The following is a 16,424-nucleotide window of genomic DNA, read 5'->3' on the forward strand; positions in this document are numbered from 1 at the left end:
GTCTTGTGAACAGCTCCAGCCTGGGGGTCTAAACCTGTAATTGAGAACACCCTACCACCACACAGCCTTCGCTACCATATCTGTCTCCACCCTCCTCTTCTTCTCTAACTCTTCACCCAGCATCCTCTCAAACTGCTCAGTAGGCGTTCTCTTCCTTTTCGTCGCAGTGGCTAGTGCAACCCCGGAGGCATTCAGTGCCCTTTGGGCTGACACCGGTGCAGACGTTGGACTGTACATCTGCCGCGGCGATGCTGCAAACTCTGACGGGAGCTGGGAGGTAGTTGGTGCAGTATCAGCTGGAATCTCGAAGCGCACTTGCTTGACTATTTTCCAGCTATTCTTTGTCGTGCGGTCGATGCGTTCAGCGGAGAGTTGGCGCGCGAGGGCGATGCTGGCGAAGCCTCCTGGTGCCATGGTGGATGCTGGAGGTAGTCGCTGCTGCTTGATTGGGTGGGTGGTTTGGGATTTTTTGGAACATGTGTCGTGCGGTGCAGGGCCTTGAAATGTGAATTGCGATATTGAGGACTGTGAAGTTTGTGAGAGGGAAAATCGAAGAGAGATCTACATTTGTAGACAACAATAATTCAGGAGACAGATCTTGTGTATTGCTTGACCGTGGGTTGGAATATTGTTGTGGTGTAGTGTTCTGTGGTTCAAGGCCAAAGGTCTGCCAATCAGCGCGTCTGTGACCACTCATATCCGTCGTAACTTGCTCAAAAGCATTGCCAAAGATAGGTTCAGACGGTAGTGAGATATGCGTCGATTAAGAGGTCCGGAGAAGTTGTTGGGGAAGGGGTTGTGTGCGTAGGGGCAGTTAAATAAGGATGGGTAGAGAATCCATTGTGGTTTTGAATATTTCCAGGGCTCCCTTCTCTCAAGAGATGTTCCTACTTGAGCTCGGGTTAGCCGATGTAAGTAGGCGTGTGAGCACGTCTGAGCGGATAGCGTTGGTAGAGTCAAGTACCACGGTAGAGATCGTGTCATCCTAAGAATTGCATTAAGGGTACCGGGACTATTGAAACTGACGGGTGGAGCAGAATTACACTGATGAGCACTTCCTAGCACATTACCCGTACGCAGACAGTCTGGGAATCCATGATCGGGTTTCTTGACTTTTCCTGTTAGATTGCGAGAAAGTCGGTACTATACTCTTTTTGTCGGGGATCGTGAGTGATCCGTACGCATGTGGGCAGAATGGCAGGATTGAACTGAGGTTGTATTTCACTATTCTGTGTGTTTAAATATGTTGTGGTCTCGGTTGAGACCCTATTACCCTGGTATATACTGTCCTGGAATAGCGACTTCTAGGGCCAGTATATAGTCGGCTTCTCCTCACGTAGTCTAAACCGTGACAGTTTTTGTCGAATGTTCCTAATTGGAGGGCTTAACGCACAGTTTGTCGTCCCATTCAGTGGGTATCTTGACCAAAAGATATGATTTGTGGAGGCGCAGAACTTATCCAAAAGAGGCCGGTGGACAACACTTATGCGGCAGCCCGGTGCGGAAACGTACAAGAAACGTCGTCATCTATGTTAGAGTGATAACCTTTCGTGGTTTATATAACCTTCAGAATCCCAGGGGCCAGGGAGGGTCTGCCTTTTTGTATCGCTGCGGGGCCGCGATATAATCACTCCCAGAGATGCTTACAATCCAGCAAGATGGGTGGCCGGGATTCACGATTCCAGGACCTGTCAAAGATCAAGAATACCATGACCGCCTCCTGAATATTGACAATAATGCAAAGCTAAAAAAGTCAGTATCTGCGATTTTGAAACTCAGAAAGTAATTTTAACATACGTGTGTGCTTCCTCAATGCTCCAGACAGCGGCAGTATTGAGTCTGGACGACCTTAAATGGATCTTTGGATCCGTACAGCAGGTTAAAAAAAGATAAAAAAAACATCTAAAAGTGGGGACGAACAGGTTTTCGTGCTTCTGCATATGAGCTATCACTGCTTTCGCTATTATACGACTTCTTTGAGCTCTCGTCATTCCTCGCCTGATTCTTGTAGAGGGTGCAGTATCGTAGGTCTTGTGCGTTCTGATTCCTCACTTCTATGTAGCGAGCGGACTGTGAGAGAACACGTCCAGTTGAGGTCTTTTTTTGCAAGACCGAGACTACTTAGGATTGTTGAGACCTTGTTTGTCCTTGAAATAAGATGATGGGGTTTCGGTGGTGGTAGGTTCAACGCGGGTGAAGGCAAGGGGCGCGTCGGTGATGTCATCGAAAACGCGTCCAGAGTGACGAATCCTCTCCCGTAACCGCATCACAATAACATTAGTAGTGTTACGCAACGGGCTCGGAATTATCTTGAACAGTCTATATCTTGCAATCTGTGTATACAAGGTGGCTACACACAGCACGTTTATCCCTTTGTCATCACACCACCGCCGTTACTACCAATGATCTAGCCTGTGATCCACCCGGCCTCAGGCATGCAAAGCAAACCAACAATGCCAGCGACTTCCTCCAGATATGCAGGTCTACCACCCATGGGCTTTGCAGCTGCGATAGTCTGCTCAGAATCGACACTTTCCCTGGTTGCGGCAAGTGGCGCCATGTCGTTCAACAACCACACCTTCTCAAGCATCTCATTCAGCAAATTTATATACATGCTCGTGGCCATCGTTCCCGGGTTGGTGCTGTTGACAGCACAACGCTCGCCGAGCTCGCAGGGCCATACCCTGGTCATGGCCTCCAGCGCACCCTTCGTACTGGCATAGCTGGACAGCCACCAGAAGCCCATCGATGTTTTTATGCTCGACACGTTGACGAAACAACCCGATCGATCATTTGGAAAGGCACGGAATCGCTGCCTGTGGCACGAAAAGCGGCGCGCGGTGTTGAGGTCAAAAGTTGCGATAAAGTCCAGCAATGTGACAGAGCCCATGGGTGCTGGGTTAATGACACCCGCATTGCTGATTAGGATATCGATCTGGAACTTGCCATTTTTGTGAAGGCTGATTGAGCAAGCTGGATTAGTCGCTCTGGATCGTTGGCAGTTGTAATGTCAACCTGCGCCACCAAAGTCCTGACCAAGTGTTGCGCTTCAAGCTCCTGTGAAAGATCTGTTGCTGCAGCAGTGGCTGCGTCCGAGGTGTAATTGATCACTACATTAGCACCTTTAGCAGCTAAATGATGGGCCAGGGCCGCACCAAGACCTGGTGACAGTCAGGTTCAGCCATTTCAACGGTATGTAGAAGCTCGCCCCTCTCGAGGCTCCGGTGATGATGGCTAATTTGTTCTCAAATGGGCGTGACATGTTGCTTCGGGGATATTGCGTTGAAGAGCTTAGTCAAAGTTCCAGCTCCCTTCTAAGTATTCCACCGTCGAACTTAGATTCCAAGACACATGTTAGCTGCGCCATGCTGCAACGATCATTGCTATTGGATGCTCTCCCCGCTTTTTTCGACTTGGTTTGGCACTACAACTCCATCATGTCTGGCAAACGTCCGCAATATCGCGTTGCGATAGTCACCGGCTCGTCTCAGGGCATTGGCAGGGGGATTTGCAATCAGTTCTTTGTGGAAGGCGCTCTTCACATTTGCGCTGACTTCAGACCTCTTGGCCAGGACGAGGAGGTGGCTACTGACAAGTGGATCGCCCAGCAGAGTGGTAAAGCTATCAATTGATCCGTATAAGGTCTAACTATACCCGTAGCAAACTACCCTCGTCTAGTGTGTTACAGGTCAGGTATATGGTCGTCTTCTCCTAGCTAGATAGAAACTCAGCGCAGTATGCCATCTTTGGGAGAAATCAGCAGGCTGCATCATCAAATACTACAAAATCGTATCGATTTGATGACGCCGATTTCAAACACTACAAGGAACAGTCACTGAAGGTTACTGCTGAGGTCGAAGAATATCTGCACCAACTTCTGCAGCGATCACAGTTTGAGCAATCGACTAGCCAGGTCAAAGGCAGGGGATGGAGTTGGAAATGGCATTCGGAGGCGAAACACGCATTGAGTGGGACGTAGCATGTTACGGGTGTCTTTTGATTTTCAGCCTTCGTAGAATATCTTGAATGCCTCCAGCATGAGTTGAGCAAGCTGCAAGTAGCGTAGGATGTGGTAGACCAATAATTCGAAGTTTGATGAAAAATATTGCTGTGTGCAAGTGCAAGTTTGCATGAAAAAAAAGTAGTTAGTGTTGTGATGCTGCACTGCCTTATCGAGAGTTCGTGGTAGCGAGGAGTATTGAACCGCTCCCAACTTTACATGTTGAGACTACACAGCGCCAGAGTGTAGAAAACTGAACCATAGTTCACACCCTATGAAGTCGGTACATATTTTCACCTCTTGTCCTCCTTTTCGAACATCACACAATCCCACACAATTTGCATCTTCAAGATTCTGAATACCTCCACGCCTCGGCAAGAAGCATCATAATCATCCATCACATTCTTCGGCAGAGGTCTGAACGCATCCATCACCGAAAGCTCCTTCACCACACACGACTCAAAATGGCTACCCTACGAAACTCCTTCACCACTGCACCCAAACCCCGCCAAAGAAACGACGAGCCCAAAGCCGTCGCCGTGATACCTGGCCGTCCACGTCCGTCAACGCATACCATCATCTGGGTCGTGCCACCGGAAGGCGATGATGCGGAGGCTGCCTCCACATCCGAAGCATCCTCTTCAACGTCGGATGATGGAGAGTCTGCCGATGCGAATTCACACACTGCGAGTTCAAACTCCGCTCCCTCGTCACCCGTCGACACGCTGAGTACCTCCTCGCTCACTCAAGAAGACAATACTGCGGAGGTGCAAGAGATGAGAGTTGAAGGTCCGAATGAGGGCAAGAAAAAAGATAAGAAAAAGGACCAGAAGATTTCCAGGTCGGCGACGAGAGCTGAGTTGCTGAAGGAGATGGATGAGGTGAGGGTCAAGCGGTTGGGGAAAGAGCCGTACTCAAGTCCCTTTTTGAGCTGGAAAGCGTGCTAGGTTTTCGTGTACCTTCTTATGGTGTACTTTCTTACGGTATACTTTCTTATGGGGTAATTTCTTATGGGGGTAGTTTCTTATGGGGGTAATTTCTAATGATTAAGTTCCAAAAATTGAAAGCAACCCAGATAAAATATTTGCAAACAACTCCATGATGTGACCTACTTCAGCATCTCCTCGATCGTCTCTTCCAGCGGTTTCGGCCTCTTCCCCGCCTCCTTCAGTAAATCCTCAACTGTCGAGTCGTCAATAGCGCATTCCCCGTCTTCCAGCGCATCATACGAGCTACTCCACCACTCGACACTCGCCCTCTCCGTCCCCTTCTGCGCATAGAACTCCTCATACTCCTTCCTCCCCACTACCTTAAGCCCTATCTCCTCTCCCCTCACCTTACTAACAATACGTGCAATATCATGCAACGTCCACGTCTTCTTCTGACTCAAATAAAACGTCTTTCCGCTCCACGCCTCGCTCGGCGCAGCAAGCACCTTCGCCGTCCCGAACGCCATATCAGGGATACTAGTCCAGCTGACTGGGCCATCACCCGCAACTACAACCTCCCTCCTCGTCTCGTCCTTGAGACCGAAGTAGTATCCGAAATACAGCGGCCAGCTCTCATTATACAGCCCCTCCCTAATAATCGTAATCCGCACTTTCCCTTCCTTCTCCAGGTCGTGCAAATACGCCTCTGTCCGTATGTGCGCGCGCATAACGCCCGCTTTGCTCGGGTTCGCGAAACCGAGCGATGTGTAGTAGATGTGCTGCACGCCTGCTTCAAGGGCGGCGTCGATGGCGGCACGGTGGTGTTTCTCGCGGCCTTGCCAGAGGGGTGCGTCGTTGTAGTCCATTTCAGTGCGAGGGGTGGAGACGAGGAACAACTTGGAGCAGCCCGCGTAGGCGCGTGTGAGCGAGGAGGGATCATCGAAGTTGGCATGGCGGAGGGTGATGGATTGGGAGCGGAGACCGTCAAAATGCGAGTCACTTGGGTCTGAGGATGTCTAGGGGAAGTGAGTGCGCGTATGGTGAGGAAGACGAGGTATGAACGTACGCAGACAACCAGCTCTCTGGGGTCGATGAGCTTATTCTCGAGGATGGCGTTCAGCACGGCGCCGCCGAGCTTTCCTGTTGCGCTTGTAAGAGCAATCGTCATGTTGTCAGTTCAAAAGCATTGCTTGTGTGTCAAGAGAGATGAGAGCACGCGTTGTTGTATACTGTGTATTACACTAGGCATGTGATTTGCGGTCTGTATTATTAATTCTCATGAGGTCATCGCGTTCAGGGTCCACTCGGCAGTTGCAACTTGGCTGATCAGTTCGCAGAGTAACGCCCCATCATCGCTGCTTATCAATAGATCTTCGATTTCGTAAAGTTACCGTCGCATAGCTTCATTATGGCAGATGTGAGACGTTGAGGATGGGACGGCGGGCCCGTCCGCAGACGCCTCCAACGCCACCGTGCCGGGACCACCCGTGCCACATTATCGGCCCTTTGTCGCGAATGACTCGCTTCTTTGTTGTGATCTGAAATTGGAGAAAGTGAATCGCTTGAGAGGTTGTCGTAGTTTCGTTGATGTATTGGTGCTTCCGTACTTGTCGCTTCCTTACCACGCCCCGGACACATCGCCCTATTGGAGTATGATCTCGATTGATTGTGTTTCCTTGTGTCCGTTGGAGAAACCTGGGTCAGAGGCCGCCCATACAAGCTATTGACCCTAGTCCCAATCAGAACGGTAAACAACCCAAATGCTCCTGCCCTATATCACCAGAGAGCCACTTCCACACAACACGCCCAACCCTGCAGCCGTAACAACACTCTCCGACCGTTTCTTTTGCCGCAACCTTCTCTCGCACTCCGGGGGCAATTCGTGATAGATCAGCAAAGACGAAAGACCTTATCAATTCTCGCTTAAGTTTCTCGCTTTCACAGCCCCAGCCTCATTAGCAACTTATGCAGAGCTGAATGCCATGACGCGATTGGCTGAACCAAAGGTTGAAATATTGCGTCGACGCGATTGGCTAATCCAGCGAGCTACGCGATTGGCCAGATTGACTTACATCTCGGTGCATAGCTGGAGGAACACTTATGTAAATGTATTGAACAGGGTACCAAATACTGTCAGCGGCCCTGGATTAAGCACTTTTTATGCTTTACATCGGCTCTTCACGAGAGCTTTTCGTGGTAGGTCGTTGCAGCAGTTGAGGCTGAAGATGCATGGCCTTAAACGACCGGTAGGGCTGAACTTCTCATTAGCGTATCTCGCCGCTATGGCTCGCTCCCGGCTACCCCATGGGGCTGTCTACAGCTGTCTATCGTGGTCAGCGTGGTCAGTTCGGATGACATTCACAAAGATAGGTATTCGCGATGGAATTGATGAAGAAGATATAAAAGCATTATAGAGCGCCCTCTACCGAGGGTTGATCTACCAACCTACAGTCTTAGCATACACCCGGATCCTAAACTACTACTACAAACGCAAGATCGGAGAAACAATGAGCAGCATCCAACACTACTTCAGCGCTCCTACCAATGGCGCGACAGACATTAATAAGAGTTTGCAGAGCGCACTGCCCGCATCATGGTATGATTCCCAAGAGATGTACGAATTCGAGCGTCGTGCGATCTTCTCGAAGAGGTGGCTGTTCATCTCACATAAGTCACGTCTTACTCAGACAGGTGACTGGCTTCGTTATAGCTTTGCGAGCTACGACATCATCATCACCCGGGACAGGACAGGCGCCATCAACTCCTTCCACAACGTCTGCAGACATCGCGCTTATCCGGTCATCGAAAAGGAGGGCGCTGGCAACAACAAGATCCTCGCTTGCAGGTACCACGGTTGGTCGTATGGACTCAATGGCAAACTGGCGAAAGCTCCTGGATACCAAGAGATGAACCTAGACATGGACGAGAACAGTCTCTTCCGCTGCCACACCAAAATTGATAACAACGGCTTCATCTGGATCAACCTGGATGCCAAGGAGACTCCCAAAATCTCATTCGAAGAGCACTTCAACAATGTCGATTCCCAGGACCAGCACGCACTGATCAATTTCGATGACTACACATTCGAGTCGGAACTGAAGAAGGAAGATCTGGAATTCAACTGGAAGAATGGATTTGCCGACTCGACCCCCGAGCAGATCAAGAAAAACTTCAAGACCGTAAACACTCACTACTTCCCGAACGCTTCCTCAACAGTATCCGCAACGTACATCGCGATCCAGAAGGTCCTCCCACAGGCACCGAACAAAACGACCAAACACTACGAGATCTACCGCCACAAGGATTGCTCAGGCCAGGATTGGAAGACCATTAGTGATGCATATGCATGCGCCTTGAGCCGAGAGAAAGCCACCGATACCGCACCAAGTTTCTTCCAGCCTACGGTACGCGATGCTATCACAGAACACTACAAGCAGGAGAAAGCGGCGGGCAAAGAGCTCTGGCCTTCCAAACCGGCGAGCTTGGGCTCTGCTGATCAAGCGGATGAGGATGAAGATATTTGTGCCGGTCTGGCGTGTGGACCGCAGAAGGAGATTCTGGCGTGGTAGACATTATTGCAATAGCTCGGACTTGAGTGTTTCGTTGTGTTCAGCGAATCAGCGGTTGCGTTACCATGGTTTTTATCTTCAGGGTGCTAGACTGTTTGTCAGCTTTCCGTGCACTTTTCTCTACCATTGGAAGTGCCAGTAGTAAAACGCGACCCTTTAATTCGTGTCAGACATAATATTCTTCTGTGTAATGTGCGCTGGACCTCAACGTTCGATACACGACTCGCTCCTGATAGGCTAGACTAAGGACCTGGGCTTCTCGCAGAACGGTTTGGTGCTCTTGCCAGCCACGGTGGAAGCTGCAGTCCTGATACTTCCATTTTATTCTTCTGTAATGTTGCGCGAGTTGTTCTCATGAGTGATTGGCTAATCCAAAGCATTCGCGAGCTCAACGACGCTTCCACCTGCATTCTTGGCAGAACTTGTATTCGCCTCGACCGTATGGTTCCTCCTGGTGTCTGATCGGTCCGGGCCCTTACTTCTCAGCACACGTATCACAAGACCCAATACGTGCTTAAGAGTTGGTCCACATGCTGCTATTGCTGCCACACTTGCCTCGATATTCGACAATGGCGTTCGTACGCTGCATGGAGGCTCGTTCTGCAAAGGATTGTTCATGCTGAAGACTTTGACGAAGACTGACAGTCAATAGGAGGCTATGGCAGTAACGATCAAGCCGAGCGAAAGAAAGCTGATAACGAGTGCTTTGGTCTTCCAAGGCATCTGCAGTCAAGTCGATGCACCCACCCACCGAGCCATGGGCAATCAATGTAACGCCTTGGCTCTGCAGTCCATCAGGAATGCGCAGCAGAAGGATGGTTTTCAACGAATGGAGGACTTTTGGGGTGTTGAAAGGACGAAACTAAAATCCTCCGGGAACGGGCTTCTGTGCAGTGACGACCCGCGTCTGCGCCGCATCTTATCTCCTTCCCATTCCCATCACCTTTGCAGCCTATTGTGTCTGATGGAATCATCTACATCGCCGCCTGCTAACAATGAGATGGCACCGCCTCAGGTGCCATCGTTGTCTAATATTTTGTCCTCTTGTTGCGCCAGAAAGCAGTGGTCCACTGTTTGAGACAAGACCTTCAAAAGCTACAAACATCGAACCGAGTCATGTTTTTACAATATCAGTCGGAGCTACGACTATGTAGTCTTACTATAGCCCGACCTAGTAAGCGAGATGGTACTCAGGAACGCATGTGGCGACTGCAGGAGCAATAAGTATACAAACATGCGATTACATAAGAAGAGCAACCATTTGTTACCGCAAGATAGTTTTCCGAGCCAATGCTTGTGGTGCCCTCAGCACAATCTCCTTTCTATCCTCAATAACATATGGCCAATCCTCTACCAGTCCGTTGCACCCGCCGAGACTGGTCATACGCCCGTCTCGTCTGCATGGCGCAACGCTCAATCCTTCTTCATCACCGTATAGCCTACCTTTACCGCGAATGCTACTTCTGAGGTGATTGGGGAAGGCAACCGTGCCCTGAATGAGGAGATCCTGCAGCCATGGAGGGACCCAGCACCAGCAAGCGAAGGAGGCGGCTCCTATCTTAATGAAGCTGCTATCAATGAGCTAAAGTGGAAGGAAGACTTCTATGGTGAACAATAATCTCGACTGGTAAGCATCATGTAGAAGTATGATCCACGTGGAGTCTTCTATGCCACAACAGCGATTGGAAGCGACGAATGGGAGATCCGGGGACCGAAACTGGGCGTGACAACGCAGAACGAGAAGCCGCGTAGTATCTGATAGTCTACCGATATCAACTCAGCTATTCATATGCAAATATCTGTGATCACGTTTAAGGTGATAAAGCCTACCCGACAGTGTATCGGAGATTCACGAAGGCAAGAGCTGTCGCGTTTCGCCACACAAACATTTACAACAACACGCTCCAGCACTCAACACCACATTTTTTGCGTCTCACGGCACAAATCAAATAGCACGATGCACCTCTGACTGCAGACTCGCAGCATGCTGTTGTGAAACGTCCTTCGCCACGATGAGTGTTCTGCACGACACGCCTGCTATGACGTAGGCAGCGATTTCGCCTTCGCAACGCTCGCTTGGAACCCACACTACGTGGTCACTGCGACGCTCTCAGTGGTTGAGCGGACTCATCAAATGCATCTCTTCAAAACGGACATGACCGCGCCTTTGTGTGCTGTGGTGCAGCGGCCCTCGGAGATCTGCAAACCTGACTTGGCATCTTGGCACGCTCTCTTGGACAACCTCACTTTGAAGCGTCCAGGTTACGAACAAGGCCACAGATCAGTACGAGGCTTCGTGTGAGCGATAACACATTACAATACGAGCACCATGAAATCGTTGGACGATTGAAGGCACACGTCCCCCGTTGCACGATGAGATTTTTGGTTTAGTAGTACCTGATGGACGCCGAGTCTACCGTCTTGAAGGCCAAGAACACTGACACTCACCAATTCGACAACAGTCGCAAGAGTTTGCAATATGGCTTGGCAAGATGCCGAATATCCGTCTTCTGTCGCCCACGTGCTTTTGGGCATGTCTCTTGGGGCAAACATATATGGTATACTCACGATCTTGTAGATTTCTTCCACTATCCTCGCAACTTCGCACCTGCAAGATCGAAACGCATCGAAAACCGTAAAACTTCACCAACCCCCCACGCTTCGCGCTCTATATCTTCACGAACCTTACTGTCATTTTACTAATCGCCAATCACGGCGTAAAAGCGGAGGAGTCTGTCCCAGAACCCGTGCTGAAGTCCTCTATGGAGTCTACGTTGTACAAAATTGCTCAATTCGTCCACACTGGGACGAGAACAAGAAGAAGGATCACATAGGAACGAGCGTCGAACATACAAACACATATCGAACGAACAAACAACAACCAGCATCATGGGCAACAAAGCCAAATCGCCCGATGAGGGGCACGCGAGTGGACAATCGAATAAGCCACTGTCGTTGCCGCCTCACAGTCTTACTCTCACCCAAGTTGTGGACGAACTGAGCACCGATACCTGGTCCGGACTTGACGATGCCGAAGCCAAACGTCGCCTTGAGAACTATGGCGCAAACGATCTTGGAGAAACCGCCGACGTGTCTGTGGTCAAGATTCTAATTGCACAGGTTGCTAACGCGATGACAATGGTCTTGATTCTCGCTATGGCTGTCAGCTTCGGAATCCGATCGTGGATTGAAGGTGGAGTCGTCACCTTTGTCATTCTACTGAACATTGTAGTTGGCTTTTTCCAGGAGTGGTCTGCCGAGAAGACCATGGACTCTCTCCGCTCATTGAGTTCTCCCACTGCGCGAGTCATTCGTGGCGGACAGCAGTCAACGATACCTTCTGCCGAGATCGTGCCTGGAGACGTCATTGAGATTAAGACCGGCGACACTCTACCGGCTGACATCAGGGTCTTTGAAGCGGTTAATTTCGAGACGGATGAGGCCCTCCTCACCGGAGAGTCATTGCCTGTCCGCAAGAATGAAGACGCTACCTTTCCCGAGAAGACAGGCCCTGGAGATCGTCTCAATGTCGCCTATAGCTCATCCAATGTCACGAAAGGTCGCGCCAAAGGTGTGGTCTTTGCAACCGGTGTCTACACTGAGATTGGTGCCATTGCCTCCCAACTGCGAGAATCAGAATCCAAAGTTCGTCCTGTCAAGAAGCGTGGACCAAACGGTCATGCAAAGCCACATCGCTACCTCGAAGCGTACACACTTACAACTACTGATGCCATCGGTCGCTTCCTGGGTCTCAATGTTGGCACACCGTTGCAGAAGAAATTGTCAAAGCTGGCCATGCTCCTATTCGGCATCGCTGTTCTTTGTGCCATCATCGTTCTTGCGGCTAACGAATTCAACGCGACCCAAGAAGTTATCATCTACGCAGTCGCGACAGGCTTGTCTATGATTCCAGCGAGCTTGGTCGTCGTTCTCACGATTACTATGGCAGCCGGAACTAAGAGCATGGTCAAGCGCAATGTCGTCGTCAGGAACCTGAAATCCCTGGAAGCGCTGGGAGGTGTCACAGACATCTGTTCCGACAAGACTGGAACTCTGACTCAGGGCAAGATGATAGCTCGTGGTGCATGGATACCAGGCGTTGGAACGTACACCATCGAGAACTCTACTGCACCACAGGATCCAACAATCGGTGATGTCCGTTTCCACCTGGAATCACCAAGTAAAATCAACTTGAAGGCTGGCGGTGACGCATGCGGTGAGCTTGTGGGCTTGGAGAAGCTCCAGCCAACTGCATCAAAAGGTCTGGAAGAGTTCCTGAACGTCGCTTCATTGGCGAACTTGGCTGCGGTCAAGAAGAAAGACGATGGCAACTGGGAAGCTCATGGTGATCCTACCGAAATAGCCATCCAGGTCTTCGCAGCTCGGTTCGGACTGGACCGCTCACGTATGACCAAAGGGGACACCGCTACTTGGGAAGACCTTGTAGAGCTCCCATTCGACTCGGATGTCAAGCGCATGTCGGTCATCATGCGACACTCGAGTGGTAAAGCACATGCATTTACCAAAGGTGCTGTCGAACGAGTGATTCAGAGCTGTACATCAGTCACCACCGATCCTGACGAGTCTGGAAGCATCACCGAAGAGTTCCGTGAAGAAATTCTACGCAACATGGACGCGTTAGCCAGCCTGGGGCTTCGTGTGCTGGCCTTGGCTAGTAAGCCGTTCGAGGGAAAGGTCGAAAAGGGTGCTGATGTTGAACGTGCCCTCGTCGAAAGTAACCTTGTCTTCCGGGGCCTCATTGGGTTATATGATCCTCCACGACCCGAGTCAGCTCCAGCTGTGCGCCAATGCCACGAGGCAGGTATCGAAGTGCACATGCTTACCGGTGACCATCCTGAGACGGCGAAGGCTATTGCAATCGAAGTTGGCATTCTGCCTTCTGTAGAGCGTATGCAACGCATCTCCCAAGATGTCGCGAAGTCATTGGTCATGGCCGCCTCTGAGTTTGACAGTCTTACCGACGAGCAAGTGGATGAGCTCCCAGTTTTGCCGTTGGTAGTCGCTCGCTGTGCCCCTTCGACGAAGGTTCGCATGATCGAAGCCCTCCATCGGCGTGGTCGCTTTTGTGCCATGACTGGCGATGGTGTCAATGACTCACCATCCCTCAAGCGTGCTGACGTCGGCATCGCTATGGGTCAAGCTGGATCTGACGTTGCCAAGGTAAGAATCCCGCCCAATTTTCTCCATTTGAGCAAACTGCTAATTCCATGCTAGGAAGCATCCGACATCGTCCTTACGGATGACAACTTTGCCTCAATCCTCGCCGCTATCGAAGAAGGCCGTCGCATTTTCGACAATATCCAGAAATTTGACCTCCACGTCCTCGCCGAAAATGTCGCACAGGCCGGCACCCTTCTTGTTGGTCTAGCTTTCAAAGACAGCACTGGTCTGTCTGTATTTCCTCTTGCCCCTGTACAGGTAGTATGGATCATCATGGCTACATCTGGTATGCCAGACATGGGTCTTGGCTTCGAGCGCGCTGTGCCCGACATTCTTCAACGTCCACCGCAATCTCTTAAGACTGGCATCTTCACCTTGGAGTTCCTGGTCGATATGGTCGTGTATGGCCTATGGATCACTGCGCTCTGCTTGTCCAGCTTCACACTCGTCGTTTTCGGATTCGGCGATGGCAATCTTGGCGTTGGCTGCAATGAGAGCTACAACGAATCGTGTGAACTCGTCTTCCGCGCGCGAGCAACAACATTCGCATGCTTGACGTGGTTTGCACTATTTCTGGCCTGGGAGATGATCGATATGAGGCGCTCCTTCTTCCGCATGCAGCCTGGATCAAAACGCTACTTCACGCAGTGGATCATCGACGTTTGGCGTAACCAGTTCCTCTTCTGGGCAATTGTTACCGGCTTTGTAACGTTATTCCCGCTCATTTACATCCCAGTCATCAACACCGTGGTGTTCAAGCACGCGCCAATCGACTGGGAGTGGGGCGTTGTATTTGTCGAGGCCGGTTTATTCTTTGCGGGCGTAGAAAGTTGGAAGTGGTGCAAGCGTGTATACTTCCGACGCAAAGCTCGTGGGTCGCTTGGTGTTGATTATAAGAACATGGAAATTGAGGATCGCATGTTTGGTCGCTACTACACAAGCGACACTGTCATGTCAGATGACACAACGAAAGAGAAGGTTTAGAGGCAAAGGTTGTTGGGAAGGTCTTCAACCGACCATAGTTGCTGGGCTCGAGGATTCAACTCACTCGGGTGTTTGGGTACAAAAGTGTTGCTTTGCGTTATAAGAAATTGACTTCTGCGTTGCCTTCATTAACTAATTAAGGAAATCAAACCTTAGTCACTCCTTACACATGCAACCTGTCTGAGCCCATCCAAGTTGCAAATTACATCCGAATCGCGCTCTTTTCAGTTTGTGTGAAACGGTCCAGAGCACGTTGCCTTTGTTATGACTACCAGGATCAGTGAAGCGCCGAATGAGATATAGGGCGAATAATGCTGCTGATAAAGCTCGTGTCAAGCATATACGCGCTACCACTGACTCCCCTCGCCACCCTCTGAGCGTCCACCCTCCTCCTCTCCTTCAACTCATCCTTAAGCATGACTTCGAGTTGTCCGGTCGGTGTGAGCTTCCTCTTCTTCGCTACATCCTCCTTTGGTGCAGTGGCTGAGGTTCTCTGAGCTGAAAGGACTACGGAGGTATTCACGCTTCTTTGGGCACCCTCCCCAAGTGGAGCAGATGTCGGACTGTAAATTTGCGGTGGTGAAAGCTGAAAGGTTGCCGCTCAAGCTTTACCGAATCGGACTCTAGCGCACACACCCCTGCATCTCGCGAAGCAACAAACATCCCACTCATCAGCAACTAGCGCTTGTACATACTTCCACCTCACTTCTATCGCTCGACCATAAACTTGGTAACAATGGCGGGCTTGAATGAGGAGAATATCACCGCCTTGTTTGATCAGTTAGTCTCAGAAAATGTTCTCGTTTACGGCCCTTATAAGTCTATCAAGTGCGAGGCTGAAGGCTACCCTGTAAGTCACTGAAGCATATCCAACACTGCTTGCATGTTGCTAACTGGAAGCGCATATAGCTCGAGTTCCGCGTCTGCGAGCATCTGAGCAAGAAGCCACACACCGTCGACGCAAAACTCGGCTCAATGTTCGACAAGAGCCGCAAATGGGGATCAGGCAGCGACATGTACCTTCCTAACGAGCGGCTAATCTTGGGTCAACTGAACGGCACGCATGATCTAGCGCTGAACTTGTTCTGTGTCGATCGACCTCAGCTCCTGATGTTGACCCTGGACTCGTATCAGCGGCAGTACGACCCACTGGCGCTTGATGACTTTGAGGCTGCGCTGGAGACCTTGAGGTTGTTTCCTAGCATGTACGTGATATACAATTGCAGCGAAGCCGGTGGGTGCAGTAGGATGCACAAGCATCTGCAAGGTCTCAAGGGGCCGCCGTACGCGTTTGAGTATATGGTACGCGCAAGTGAGGAGAAGCTCAGCGTCCCATTCCGGTTCTTCACACATCACTTTGATCAGGCGTTACGGTCTTCATCGGCATCGGATGTATTTGATGTATACAGAGTGCTCCTCGACCGAACACGAGATGTGCTTGGGGTTGGACCAGAAGACGTCTGCCCTCACAACATTGTTCTGTGGGACGATAGACTTATTGTTTTACCTCGCCGGCGAGGGTTCTTCGAAGGAGCAAGTGCGAATGCTGGCGGAATGATGGGTTGTGTATGGGTGCCAGATGAGAAACAGGTGGAAGAGTGGAAGAGGATTGGGCCCGCGAAGGTTTTACGAGAGCTGGGCGCCCCATCAACGTGAGCTCACCATAGGAGCAACATACACTCCAGCGACTGCAGCGTGGTTATAGTAGACGTCGGCATTTGTTGGACTTATAGAGACCATAAACGAATCTGCACGCACGTG

At 50.6% G+C, this 16,424-nt stretch overlaps 7 protein-coding genes across 7 annotated transcripts; 4 read left to right on the forward strand and 3 right to left on the reverse strand.

The window, feature by feature from the left end:
* Positions 1 to 51: 51 nt before the first annotated feature.
* Positions 52 to 414, reverse strand: BU25DRAFT_456620 (uncharacterized protein; the record flags this gene model as incomplete). The annotated part of the gene is made up of 1 exon (XM_033710048.1): positions 52 to 414. The coding sequence occupies one exon, from the start codon at positions 412 to 414 to the stop codon at positions 52 to 54; it is 363 nt and encodes a 120-aa protein (XP_033563715.1).
* A 1,993-nt stretch (positions 415 to 2,407) lies between these two features.
* Positions 2,408 to 3,367, reverse strand: BU25DRAFT_485456 (NAD(P)-binding protein; the record flags this gene model as incomplete). The annotated part of the gene is made up of 3 exons (XM_033711231.1): positions 2,408 to 2,941; positions 3,016 to 3,161; positions 3,328 to 3,367. 3 exons carry the CDS (start codon positions 3,365 to 3,367, stop codon positions 2,408 to 2,410), a joined length of 720 nt encoding a protein of 239 aa, XP_033563716.1.
* Positions 3,368 to 4,464: 1,097 nt separating this feature from the next.
* Positions 4,465 to 4,947, forward strand: BU25DRAFT_456621 (uncharacterized protein; the record flags this gene model as incomplete). The annotated part of the gene is made up of 1 exon (XM_033710049.1): positions 4,465 to 4,947. The coding sequence occupies one exon, from the start codon at positions 4,465 to 4,467 to the stop codon at positions 4,945 to 4,947; it is 483 nt and encodes a 160-aa protein (XP_033563717.1).
* A 40-nt stretch (positions 4,948 to 4,987) lies between these two features.
* Positions 4,988 to 6,333, reverse strand: BU25DRAFT_363618 (NAD(P)-binding protein). The gene is made up of 2 exons (XM_033703763.1): positions 5,996 to 6,333; positions 4,988 to 5,945 (listed from the first exon to the last, which is right to left on the reverse strand). Exons 1-2 carry the CDS (start codon positions 6,095 to 6,097, stop codon positions 5,109 to 5,111), a joined length of 939 nt encoding a protein of 312 aa, XP_033563718.1. The 5' UTR covers positions 6,098 to 6,333; the 3' UTR covers positions 4,988 to 5,108.
* Positions 6,334 to 6,975: 642 nt separating this feature from the next.
* Positions 6,976 to 8,547, forward strand: BU25DRAFT_268419 (ISP domain-containing protein). Its single transcript, XM_033701797.1, has 2 exons — positions 6,976 to 7,125; positions 7,180 to 8,547. The coding sequence occupies exon 2, from the start codon at positions 7,437 to 7,439 to the stop codon at positions 8,496 to 8,498; it is 1,062 nt and encodes a 353-aa protein (XP_033563719.1). The 5' UTR covers positions 6,976 to 7,125; positions 7,180 to 7,436; the 3' UTR covers positions 8,499 to 8,547.
* Positions 8,548 to 11,065: 2,518 nt separating this feature from the next.
* On the forward strand, positions 11,066 to 14,828 carry BU25DRAFT_447006 (potassium/sodium eff). The gene is made up of 2 exons (XM_033709520.1): positions 11,066 to 13,679; positions 13,734 to 14,828. Exons 1-2 carry the CDS (start codon positions 11,388 to 11,390, stop codon positions 14,661 to 14,663), a joined length of 3,222 nt encoding a protein of 1,073 aa, XP_033563720.1. The 5' UTR covers positions 11,066 to 11,387; the 3' UTR covers positions 14,664 to 14,828.
* A 538-nt stretch (positions 14,829 to 15,366) lies between these two features.
* BU25DRAFT_388612 (uncharacterized protein) lies at positions 15,367 to 16,424 on the forward strand. The gene is made up of 2 exons (XM_033704482.1): positions 15,367 to 15,513; positions 15,573 to 16,424. The coding sequence occupies exons 1-2, from the start codon at positions 15,400 to 15,402 to the stop codon at positions 16,317 to 16,319; spliced, it is 861 nt and encodes a 286-aa protein (XP_033563721.1). The 5' UTR covers positions 15,367 to 15,399; the 3' UTR covers positions 16,320 to 16,424.

Source organism: Macroventuria anomochaeta, assembly GCF_010093625.1.
Source record: "Macroventuria anomochaeta strain CBS 525.71 unplaced genomic scaffold BU25scaffold_9, whole genome shotgun sequence".
NCBI lineage: Eukaryota > Fungi > Ascomycota > Dothideomycetes > Pleosporales > Didymellaceae > Macroventuria > Macroventuria anomochaeta.

Coding starts and splice junctions, on each gene's coding strand:
- BU25DRAFT_363618 (XM_033703763.1), bottom strand. CDS start 6,097: ATGACGATTGCTCTTACAAGCGCAACAGGAAAGCTCGGCGGCGCCGTG. Junction 5,946..5,995: donor CCAGAGAGCTGGTTGTCTGC/GTACGTTCATAC, acceptor CACTTCCCCTAG/ACATCCTCAGACCCAAGTGA.
- BU25DRAFT_268419 (XM_033701797.1), top strand. CDS start 7,437: ATGAGCAGCATCCAACACTACTTCAGCGCTCCTACCAATGGCGCGACA.
- BU25DRAFT_447006 (XM_033709520.1), top strand. CDS start 11,388: ATGGGCAACAAAGCCAAATCGCCCGATGAGGGGCACGCGAGTGGACAA. Junction 13,680..13,733: donor CTGGATCTGACGTTGCCAAG/GTAAGAATCCCG, acceptor ATTCCATGCTAG/GAAGCATCCGACATCGTCCT.
- BU25DRAFT_388612 (XM_033704482.1), top strand. CDS start 15,400: ATGGCGGGCTTGAATGAGGAGAATATCACCGCCTTGTTTGATCAGTTA. Junction 15,514..15,572: donor GCGAGGCTGAAGGCTACCCT/GTAAGTCACTGA, acceptor AAGCGCATATAG/CTCGAGTTCCGCGTCTGCGA.